General features: G+C 43.2%; 1 protein-coding gene and 1 pseudogene across 4 annotated transcripts; both read right to left on the reverse strand.

The window, feature by feature from the left end:
* Positions 1-7,074: 7,074 nt before the first annotated feature.
* Positions 7,075-11,125, reverse strand: LOC119354524. Of its 4 annotated transcripts, none has more exons than XR_005171015.1 (3): positions 10,438-11,125; positions 8,965-9,168; positions 7,075-7,132 (listed from the first exon to the last, which is right to left on the reverse strand). XR_005171015.1 is itself a non-coding variant. In XM_037621243.1 (3 exons), exons 1-3 carry the CDS (start codon positions 10,998-11,000, stop codon positions 9,149-9,151), a joined length of 468 nt encoding a protein of 155 aa, XP_037477140.1. In that variant the 5' UTR covers positions 11,001-11,125; the 3' UTR covers positions 7,647-9,148. The 4 variants fall into 4 exon arrangements, 1 of the variants encoding a protein (XP_037477140.1); XR_005171016.1 differs by lacking the exon at positions 7,075-7,132 and adding an exon at positions 7,145-7,162; XR_005171014.1 differs by lacking the exon at positions 7,075-7,132 and adding an exon at positions 10,134-10,257 and having other exon boundaries at positions 7,647-9,168.
* Positions 8,519-8,601, reverse strand: LOC119359864 (annotated as a pseudogene).
* Positions 11,126-12,039: the final 914 nt, after the last annotated feature.

Consider the following 12,039-nt stretch of genomic DNA (forward strand, 5'->3'; position numbering starts at 1 on the left):
CACGTTGTGGTTTTCGTGTAGGTAACAAACGTTCTTGCTAGAAACCTATAGCAGCCAAGTAAAAAACTTGCAACAACAATTAGAAGACGTCTAACTTGTTTTTGCAGCATATGCCTTGTGATGTGATATGGCCAAAAGGATGTGATGAATGATATATGTGATGTATGAGATTGATCATGTTCTTGTAATAGGAATCACGACTTGCATGTCGATGAGTATGACAACCGGCAGGAGCCATAGGAGTTGTTGTAATTTATTTATGACCTGCGTGTCAACATAAACGTCATGTAAGTACTTTACTTTATTGCTAAAGCGGTAGCCATAGTAGTAGAAGTAATAGATGACGAGACAACTTCAAGAAGACATGATTATGGAGATCATGGTGATGGAGATCATGGTGTCATGCCGTTGACAACAATGATCATGGAGCCCCGAAGATGGAGATCAAAAGGAGCAAAATGATATTGGCCATATCATGTCACTATTTGATTGCATGTGATGTTTACATCTTATTTGCTTAGAACGATGGTAGCTTAAATAAGATGATCCCTCGTAATAATTTCAAGAAAGTGTTCCCCCTAACTGTGCACCGTTGCGAAGGTTCGTTGTTTCGAAGCGCCACGTGATGATCGGGTGTGATAGATTCTAACGTTCGAATACAACGGGTGTAAGCCAGATTTACACACGCAATACACTTAGGTTGACTTGACGAGCCTAGCATGTACAGACATGGCCTCGGAACACGGAAGACTGAAAGGTCGAGCATGAGTCGTATAGAAGATACGATCAACATGAAGATGTTCACCGATGTTGACTAGTCCGTCTCACGTGATGATCGGACATGGCCTAGTTGACTCGGATCATGTTTCACTTAGATGACTAGAGGGATGTCTATCTGAGTGGGAGTTCTTTAAATAATTTGATTAGATGAACTCAATTATCATGAACATAGTCTAAATTGTCTTTGCAAATATGTTGTAGATAAATAGCTCATGTTGTAGCTCCCTGTTTCAATACGTTCCTAGAGAAAGATCAAGTTGAAAGATATTGTAAGCAATGATGCGGACTAGGTCCATAGTCCGAGGAGTGTCCTCACTACTGCACAGAAGACTTACGTCTTTGATGCACCGCTCGATGTGCAAACCCTACAACGTCGTCTGTGGATGTTGTGAACACCTGACAGACACATCCTGATGACTACATGACAGTTTAGTGCACCATACTTTACGGCTTAGAATCGGGATTCCAATGACGTTTTGAACGCCATAGATCATATGAGATGTTCCAAGAACTGAAATTGGGATTTCAGGCTCATACCCATGTTGAGAGGTGTGAGACCTCTGACAAGTTCTTTTGCCAACAAGATGGAGGAGAATAGCTCAGCTAGTGAGCATGTGCTCAGAATGTCTGGGTGCAACAATCACTTAAATCAAGTGGGAGTTAAACTTCCAGATAAGATAGTGATTGATAGAGTTCTCTAGACACTATCACTAAGCTACTAGATCTTCATGATGAACTATGACATGCAAGGGATGGAGATGATCCCGGAGCTGTTCGCGGTGCTTAAGACCGCAAAAGGTAGAAATCAAAGAAGGAGCATCAAGTGTTGATGGTTTAACAAGACCACTGGTTTCAAGAAGGGCAAGGGCTAGAAGGGAAACTTCATGGATGGCAAACCAGTTGCCGTTCCAGTGAAGGAACCCAAGGTTGAACCCACACCCAAGACTAAGTGCTTCTATTGTAAGGGGAACGGTCACTAGTAGCGGAATTACCCCAAATGCATGGTAGATAAGAAGGCTGGAAACTTCAAAGTATATACGTGTTATTAATGTGTACCTCACTAGTACTCCTGGTAGCACCTGGGTATTGGATACCGGTTCAGTTACTATTATTCGTGACTTGAAGCAAAAGCTACGGACTAAACAGAGACTGGCTAAGGACGAGGTGACGATGTGTGTTGGAAGTGTTTCCAAAGTTGATGAGATCACCATCGCACGCTCCATTTGCCTTCGGGATTAGTATTGAACCTAGATAAATGTTATCAGGTGTCTACGTTGAGCATGAATATGATTAAATCATGTTCATTGCAATACGGTCATTCATTTAAGTTAGAGAATAATTGTTATTCTGTTTACATGAATGATAACTTTCATGGTCATGCACCCTATATGAATGGTTCATTGAATCTCGGTCGTGGTAATGCACATGTTCACGCCAAAAGATGTAGAGTTAATAATGATAGTACCACTTTCTCGTGGCACTGCCGCTTAGGTCATATTGGCGTGAGATGCATGTAGAAAACTCCATGTCGATGGATGTTTGGAGTCACTTGATTTTGAATCACTTGACACATGCGAGCCATGCCTCATGGGCAGGATGACTGAGACCCCGTTTTCAAGTACAATGAAACGGGCAAGTGACTTGTTGGAAATCATGCATGCTGATGCGTGTGATCCAATGAGAATTGAAGCGTGCGGTGGATATCCTATTTTCTCATCTTCACTGACGATTTGGGTAGATATAGGTATATCTACTTAATGAAGCACAAGTCTGAAACGTTTGAAAAGTTCAAGCGATTTTAGAGTGAAGTTAAGAATCATCATAACAATAAGATCATGTTCCTACGATCTGATCAAAAGGGGATTTTCTGAGTTATGAGTTTGGCAATCACTTAAGACATTGTGGAATTGTTTCACAGTTGAAGCCACCTGGAACACCACAAGGTAATGGTGTGTCCGGACGTCGTAATCGAACACTATGAGATATGGTGCGATCTATGATGTCTCTTATCAATCTACCGTTTTCATTTTGAGGTTATGCGTTAGAGACAGCTGCATTCACTTTAGATAGGACACCATCTAAAGTCCGTTGAGACGACGTCGTATGAACATTGGTTTGGGAAGAAACCAAAGTTGTAGTTTCTTAATGTTTGGGGCTGCGATGCTTAAGGCTTCAGCCGGAAAAGCTCGAACCCAAAGCGGACAAACACATCTTCATAGGATACCCAAAGGTGACAGTAGGGTATACCTTCTATCTCAGATCCAAGGGCAAATTGTTTGTCGCTAAGAACGGGTCCTTTCTCGAGACGGAGTTTCTCTCGAAAGAATTGAGTGGGAGGAAGATAGAACTTGATGAGGTTGTTGAACCTTTATTTCAACCAGAAAGTGATGCAACATAGAAAGATGTTTTCTGTGGTTCCTACGTATGTTGAATAGGAAGTTAATGATAGTGATCATGAAGCTTCGGATCAAGTTGGTACCGAACCTCGTAGGTCGACAAGGATATGTGCTACTCCTGAGTGGTGCGGTGATCCTGTCTTAGATATCATGTTGTTAGACAACAATGAACCTACGAGCTATGGAGAAGCGATGGTGGGCCCGTATTCCGACAAATGGTTAGAAGCCATGAAATCCGAGATAGGATCCATATATCAGAACAAAGTATGGACTTTGGTGGACTTGCCCGATGATCGGCAAGCCATTGAGATAAATGGATCTTTAAGAAGAAGACGGACGTGGGCGGTAATGTTACCATCTATGAAGCTCGACTTGTGGGAAAGAGTCTTTTCACAAGTTCAAGGAGTTGACTACGATGAGAATTTCTCACCCGTAGCGATGCTTAAGTCCGTCGGAATCATGTTAGCATTAGTTGTATTTTTGATTATGAAATCTGACAGATGGATGTCAAAAACAAGTTTTCTTACCAGTTTTCGTAAGAAAGAGTTGTATGTGATACAATCAAAGTTTTGTCAATCCTAAGGGTGCTAAAAGGTATGCTGGCTCCAGCGATCCTTCTATGGACTAGAGCAAGCATCTCGGAGTCAGAATATATGCTTTGATGGAGTGATCAAAGCTTTTAGGTTTATACAATGTTTGCTAGAAACTTGTATTTACAAGAAAGTGAGTGGGAGCACTACAACATTTCTGATAAGTATATGTGGATGACATATTGTTGATCCGAAATAATGTAGAATTTCTGGAAAGCATAAATGGTTGTTTGAAGAGTGATTTTCAAAGGAAGACCTGGATAAAGCTGCTTACATATTGGGCATCAAGATCTATAGAGATAGATCAAGACGCCTGATGATACTTTCAAAGGACGCACACCTTGACATGTTTTTGAAGGAGTTCAAAATAGATCAGTCAAAGAAGGGGTTCTTACCTGAGTTGTAAGGTGTGAAGTTGAGTAAGACTCGAAGATTGACCACGGCAGAAGAAAGAGGAAGGACGAAGGTCGTCACCTATGCTTTTGTCATAGGCTCTATACAGTATGCCATGCTGAGTACCGCACCTGATGTGTGCCTTGCCACATGTCTGGCAAGGAGGTACAAAGGTGATCTAGGAGTGGATCACCGGATAGCGGTCAAAAATTATCCTTAGAGGAATAAGGAAATGTTTCTCGGTTATGGAGGTGATGAAGAGTTCGACGTAAAGAGTTACGTCGATGCAAGCTTAACACCTATCCGGATAGCTCTGAGTAGAGATACCGGATACGTATAATGGAGCAACAATTTGGAATAGCTCCAAGTGGAACATGGTAGCAGCATCTACGATATAAAATTTTGCAAAATACATAGGGATCTGAATATGGCAAGACCCGTTGATTACAACCTCTCTCACAAGCATAACATGATCAAACCCAGAACTCTTTGAGTGTTTATCACATAGTGATGTGAACTAGATCATTGAGTCTAGTAGACTCTTGGATGTTGGTCACATGACGATGTGACCTGTGAGTGTTAATCACATGGCGATGTGAACTAGATTATTGACTCTAGTGAAAGTGGGAGACTATTGGAAATATGCCCTAGAGGCAATAATAAATTGGTTATTATTATATTTCCTTATTCATGATAATCATTTATTATCCATGCTAGAATTGTATTGATAGAAAACTCAGATACATGTGTGGATACATAGACAACACCATGTCCCTAATAAGCCTCTAGTTGACTAGCTCGTTGATAAATAGATGGTTACGGTTTCCTGACCAAGGACATTGGATGTCGTTGATAACGGGATCACATCATTAGGAGAATGATGTGATGGACAAGACCCAATCCTAAGCCTAGCACAAAGATCGTGTAGTTCGTATGCTAAAGCTTTTCTAATGTCAAGTATCATTTCCTTAGACCATGAGATTGTGCAACTCCCGGATACCGTAGGAGTGCTTTGGGTGTGCCAAACGTCACAACGTAACTGGGTGGCTATAAAGGTACACTACAGATATCTCCGAAAGTGTCTGTTGGGTTGGCACGAATCGAGACTGGGATTTGTCACTCCGTGTGACGGAGAGGTATCTCTGGGCCCACTCGGTAGGACAACATCATAATGTACACAATATGACCAAGGAGTTGATCACGGGATGATGTGTTACGGAACGAGTAAAGAGGCTTGCCGGTAACGAGATTGAACAAGGTATCGGATACCGACGATCGAATCTCGGGCAAGTACAATACCGCTGGACAAAGGGAATTATATACGGGATTGATTGAATCCTCGACATCGTGGTTCATCCGATGAGATCATCGTGGAACATGTGGGAGCCAACATGGGTATCCAGATCCCGCTGTTGGTTATTGGCCGGAGAGTTGTCTCGGTCATGTCTGCATGGTTCCCGAACCCGTAGGGTCTACACACTTAAGGTTCGGTGACGCTAGAGTTGTTATGGGAAATAGTATGTGGTTACCGAAGGTTGTTCGAAGTCCCGGATGAGATCCCGGACATGACGAGGAGCTCCGGAATGATCCGAAGGTGAAGATCGGTATATTGGACGAAGGGTATTGGAGTCCGGAATTGTTCCGGGGGTACCAGGTGATGACCAGCGTGTCCGAAAGGGGTTTCGGAGGCCCCGACAAGCGTTGGGGGGCCTTATGGGCCAAGGGGAGAGGGCACTCAGCCCACTAAGGGGCTGAGCGCCCCTCCCACCCCATCTCACGTAACCAGGAGAGGTCGGGGCGCCACCCCTAGGGCAGCCACCCCTCCCGACTTGGGGGGCAAGTTTCCTAGGGGGTGGGGGCACCCAAACCCATCTAGGGTTTTCCCTGTGGCCGCCGCCCCTCCCCTAGGGAACCCTAGGGCGCCTCCCCCTCCTCCCTTCCCCCTATATATAGTGAGGGAGAGAGAGGGTTGCCACACCCTTGAACCTGGCGCAGCCCTCCCTCCTCCTACACCTTCTCCTCCTCCATAGTGCTTGGCGAAGCCCTGCTGGAGAACCACGAGCTACATTGCCACCATGCCGTCATGCTGCTGAAGTTCTCCCTCAACTTCTCCTCTCCCCTTGCTGGATCAAGAAGGAGGAGACGTCTCCCAATCGTACGTGTGTTGAACTCGAATGTGTCGTCCGTTCGGCGCTAGGATCATCGGTGATTTGGATCACGACGAGTACGACTCCATCAACCCCGTTCACTTGAATGCTTCTGCTTAGCGATCTACAAGGGTATGTAGATGCACTCTCATTCCCCTCGTTGCTAGATTACTCCATAGATTGATCTTGGTGATGCGTAGAAAATTTTGAATTTCTGCTACGATCCCCAACAAGACATACATCAAGTGTTCTCAAATCCTTAAAGACTCAACCCGGTAAGATAACTTCAAAGGAAAAACTCAATCCATTACAAAAGAGTAGAGGGGGAGAAACATCATAAGATCCAACTATAATAGCAAAGTTCACAATACATCAAGATCGTACCACCTCAAGAACACGAGAGAGAAAGAGAGATCAAACACATAGCGATGAACTACTCCCTCCTCGTCATGGAGAGCGCCAGGATGATGAAGATGGCCGCCAGAGAGGGATTCCCCCCTCCGGCAGGGTGCCGGAACGGGTCTAGATTGGTTTTCGGTGGCTACGGATGCTTCTGGCGGCGGAACTCCCGATCTATTGTTCTCCCGGATGTTTTTAGGTATATTGGTATATATAGGTGAAAGAAGTCAGTTAGGGGAGCCACGAGGGGCCCACGAGGGTGGGGGGCATGCCCAAGGGGGCAGGGCGTGCCTCCCTGCCTCATGGCTTCCTTGAAGCTTCCCTGACGTCTACTGCAAGTCGCCTGGATTGCTTTCGTTCCAAAAATAACTCTCCTGAAGGTTTCATTCTGTTTGGACTCCATTTGATATTCCTTTTCTTCAAAACACTGAAATAGGCAATAAAACAACATTTTGGGCTGGGCCTCTGGTTAATAAGTTAGTCCCAAAAATAATATAAAAGTATATAATAAAGCCCATAAACATCCAAAACGGGTAATATAATAGCATGGAACAATAAAAAATTATAGATACATTGGAGACGTATCAATCATGCAATGAACGACACTGTAACACATTCACCCGAAGAAAAGTACTCCCTCTGTAAACTAATATAATAGCATGCTCTTATATTAGTTTACAGAGGGAGTACTATTCTACTACCACGACCATCCATTCTACTACAGGGGAGTTAATATTACCCAATTATAATAGAAGATTATATCACAGCAAAACTAACAAACAAGAGGCAAGTCTGAGTGAAAAGAACAAGGTACTGCATCAGCCTTGAAAAAAGGATATCAATAAGACAACGATATAAAGGAAACAAACAAGAGGCAAGTCCGAGTGAAAAACGAGGCACTGCATCAGCCTTGAAAAAAGGATAGCAATAAGACAATGATATAAAGGAAGAGCTCAACATTTTACTAACAATAGCCAATGCTTGCAGACACTGGTACTGCAAGGTTAAATGGATCTATCTTTCCAAATGTTTAACCCTATCAAAAACTCTACAATGGCTTAAATAATGTCACCACCATCCATTACAAAAAAAGTGGATTACTTGCAGTAACACTAATCCTGCAAGCTGAAAGAGACATGCAAACCGAAGCCTAACTCAATCAAGTTGGGGACAGGTAGCAATCCCTTGTTCGATAAATAATGCCATGAGAAGACATTTAAATTGTGGGCAAGCATAAACGAAAAAAGTCCAACATGGATAATAAATCTAACAGCGATGGTGGGCGTCATCCTTGCCTTGGCTAGTTAAAACTAAGAGCAGTGGAGCAAATATGTGTAGTACGCAGAAAAACATGGGTGCAGCTGTTGGGTTGCAACATGAAAGAGCCAGGTTTATTACTCCTAAAAAATACTTAACAGACACAACAAATTATTATCAAAGGAATGACAACAAATCTAAGGGTTTATTTTTGGCAAAATACCCAAGGTTGAGAAATACAAAAATGTCGATCTACTGTAGTTGTTTAGCCATCACTGCACTAACGTACATGTGTTCAAGAGAGTTGTTCGATCAAAAGAATTGAAGAAATATAAACGAAAGTGAAATGTTTCATTCTATTCAGAAGTATAGTCCAATCTATATCAGACTTCTAATGAAATGCATAAGTTCATCTGACTACACGACAACAACTACTTCAGACATTGGCTGGAGAAATGCTCATCTTTTTTATTCTTCAACGACGTAAAAAGAAATGACTACACAACACCAACAACAATAGACTCTCACCCAACTAATATACTAGAACTAGATCAACCAAGATCAGTTTTAAGAAGCTCGGTTTAAGATACTTCAACGACGTAAAATCTCAGTAGCATCTCCCTGTAACATCATATGCTCAGCTCACAAATGATTCACATCCAACTCCTCTACATTATATCACACCAACACACAGAGTTGCATCTCTAGATGAGGAATAAAAACACATTGATGGCATGCTAGGCATCAGTTTTAAATAGCTCGATTTTAGATCATCAAAGATCGAAAAGGCCGCAGCCGTCTAAATGTTTCACATCCTTTGCTCAATACGACATCATCATCGTCACAGAAATTCCCTAAACAGTCAGGTATCCAAAAAAACATAGCGACCCACATCACCGACGAGCTACTGTGAGCATGTCAAGGACTAGATGGACTAGATTCTATGCAGAGCTACCAAGCAAATGGGATCGAGTGGAAGGGAAAACAGAGGGAGGTGGCTACCTTCTCCATATGGGGACTTCCTGGTGGTGATGTTGAGCACCTTGGTGGCCATCCTGACAGAGCCCTTGACCTTGAGCTTCTTCTCCTTGGCGCCCTACACCAGATCCGAGGACACTATTCAACACATGCGTGCACAAACGCATCAGATCGGAGACGCACAAATCCAGCCAGATCCTCGGTCTCCTCAATGGAAGAGTCTCCCATCTGCCAAGAAAAGTTGTCATAGTTCAGTTCACTCCAATCAAGTGATGTGTGAGGAGCAGAGAAAGACTATTGTATTGAATAAGTAATTGTTGGGCTAGACTAGAACAAGGCAATGGAGGGTTGACAAATTATAGAAGAAAGCAGCAGAATCCTTGGCTGTAAGGTAGCACTATAGCCATCTATGGCAAGGTAGCAGAAATCAATAGAAGCAGTTTGGTTCTCTTTAATTATTGTGTTCATCGATAACATGAAGAAACTTTAGCATAATAAAATGTATAAATGTATAAATTATGTTCATCTTTAGCAAAAGACAGCTCGACTGATAGATTCTTAAGAGCACGGTCAAACCCTAGAAGAATTTAATACTCCAATTATTTTTAGAACCTATAACTCGACATTCCATACATATAGCACCCAGGGATTAGTAGGAAGAAAATAACTGCAAAAGGCAAGTTTAAAAGAGTGCTCTAGCAAGCAGGTTCAGTTCCTGAAGCTATGCCAAGACGTTCATCCAACACCATAATAAATACAATATATGCAAATGTACCAAACACAAAGAATCACAGAGAAAAACATGTCATGATTATGCCTTAGGAATGTGCAAATCCTATTTCCTCCTCTTAGAGCCTACATGGATAGGACCCTAGGACTGCAGTCTGTAGGATGGAAAGGTAATTTAGGTACCATGGTCAACAAAACCCACCTTGATGAGTGAATAAATCCATACAAGCATTGTCAAACCATAGAAGAATTTGATAAAAAGATTTTTATAGAACCTATAACTAGAATTACGGAATGAATTAACTTAGAAATAAAATATAACAAGAAATTCCATGATTCATTCATGCTAGACCAAAGTAAATGCAAGCTTTCCAAACAGGCCACCACTCAAAGTCAGATCCAGAGCGGCCAAGAAAATGCATTAGCAGCCAATTTAGCTGATATAATCGCAGCAGTAGACATACTGCTGACCAATCGGAAACATTTGCTTGGTGTAGCAGTAACCAAAAAGCACGCCAACAGAACATAACTCGGCCAAACCAACGCTTCACCTGTTCCCCAATCTCCCACATCAAGCTCTAATTGCGTCTGCTCGACTCGCCAAATCACGAATGTAGTAAGAGACTAAAAATAGCAGAATCTGCAGTAGCACCCCCAAATCCTCCCGCCCTGGGTAGAGGCAGAGGCAAAGCATGGCCCGGGAGAAAAGATTCATGGGAGGCGATTGTTGTAAAGGGAGCGGGGGTGGGGTTGGGGTTGGTTGGTTACCGAGGAGGAGGGACCGCAAGTCAGCGAAGTCGTGGTAGTCGTCGTCCTGCGGGATGGCAGGCATGATGAGCATGAGCACCATGAAGAGCGCTTTGGGGAGTTCGTTCTGCCAACACGACATAGATCTAGAGCGGCGAGAGATGGGAAGCGGCGTGGGCGACCTGGATCCTCATGGGCGGCGGCGATGGGGAGAGGATCGGCCACTTCGAAGTTGGCTGCTGTTGTCGAGGACGAGCGGATTTGTAGGCGTTGCTGTCGGAGAGGAGGGGATCCGGCAGCGGCCTCGTGGGAGAGGAGCGGATCCTGCGGTGGAAAGAAGGGGATCCAGCTACGACCTTGTCGGGGAGGAGCATCTCACACGTGCTATCACCACCGCCACGAGGTCGAGCAGGAGATAGACGATGAGGTCCACCCCACCACCAAAACCCTAGAAAGTGGAAGTGATGTCGGCGACCACATGATACGGGGTAAATCAAATCGATGCGGTGGATAATAAAGAGCATAGCGAGAGGAAGCTGTGGGTGGGCTGGGCACCATCGGATGGTGCCAGAATTGGGCGACATCGGGCGCCATAGGTGGCGACGATGAGTGGTGCAGGGGAGAGGGCGAGACGAGCGAGAGAGGGGAAAGTTTCAGAGAGGGTGGGCGGGTTGGTGGGAGAGGGACGAGAGGTGAGAGGTGAGCGAGAGACGCTGGACCGAGGGACTCAGGGAGAGTGTGGACGGCTCAAATCAACTACAGGGGGTGATCCGTGGGCTGCTTCCTGATTGGTACAAAACATGAGGTACTTATTAAAATTATCTCTTTGTGCTAAAAACAGGGGGTTTGTGAAGCAGCTACCAAAATTATTTTGCAAAATGGCATCACTAAAATTTTCATTTAATTTAGACTACATTTTATGGATGATCACCAATTTGTATGCATTTCCGATCCTTCTAGATATTTTTTGTCATTTAAACAGATTTCTGCCGATTCGGTAGGAAGCAGGTCAAATTTGAACTACAAGTGCCTCATACTTTGCTCTTTATTTTTTTCAAAAATAATTTCTAGGTACATAAGTAACCAGAGATACTCCAAAAGTTTCGCAAGATTCAACCCTTAGCTATGAACGGTCATACCCGCCATTTTGATCGCATTTTGAAATGGGCATAAGAAATTAAAATAAAAATAAAAATTGAAAACCTTCGCATTGTGTAATTATATGTGACCGAGTTACCAAGAAAAAAATAAACTTGTAATCCGACAATTATGTTAAATCAGTATTGTCAGAAATGAGCTATCATGTGTGAAGATTCATGGCTTTCAAGCCAAATGATCAATCTTGTGGCCACATTCATGGCATAGTTTGTTCAAATGATCTCATATTGTTCACAACGGTGCATCTTGGAATGCCAAACAACGTTGCCTAAGGAAGTTTTCATTTTCTTTGGACGAAAAAATCATTTCCCTTTTTTTGAGTGCCCAAAAATGAGTATTTTTGTGAAGGACCTACCATATATTCGTTGCAAAATTGGACCAAACCAAATTTCTAAAATATTAGGCCATATTAATTTAAAATTGACAAAATGATTGGGTGTCAAAAGCTTTGATCCTCCTCTTGTG

The sequence above is a fragment of the Triticum dicoccoides genome, chromosome 2A, assembly GCF_002162155.2.
Source record: "Triticum dicoccoides isolate Atlit2015 ecotype Zavitan chromosome 2A, WEW_v2.0, whole genome shotgun sequence".
Classification (NCBI taxonomy): Eukaryota; Viridiplantae; Streptophyta; class Magnoliopsida; order Poales; family Poaceae; genus Triticum; species Triticum dicoccoides.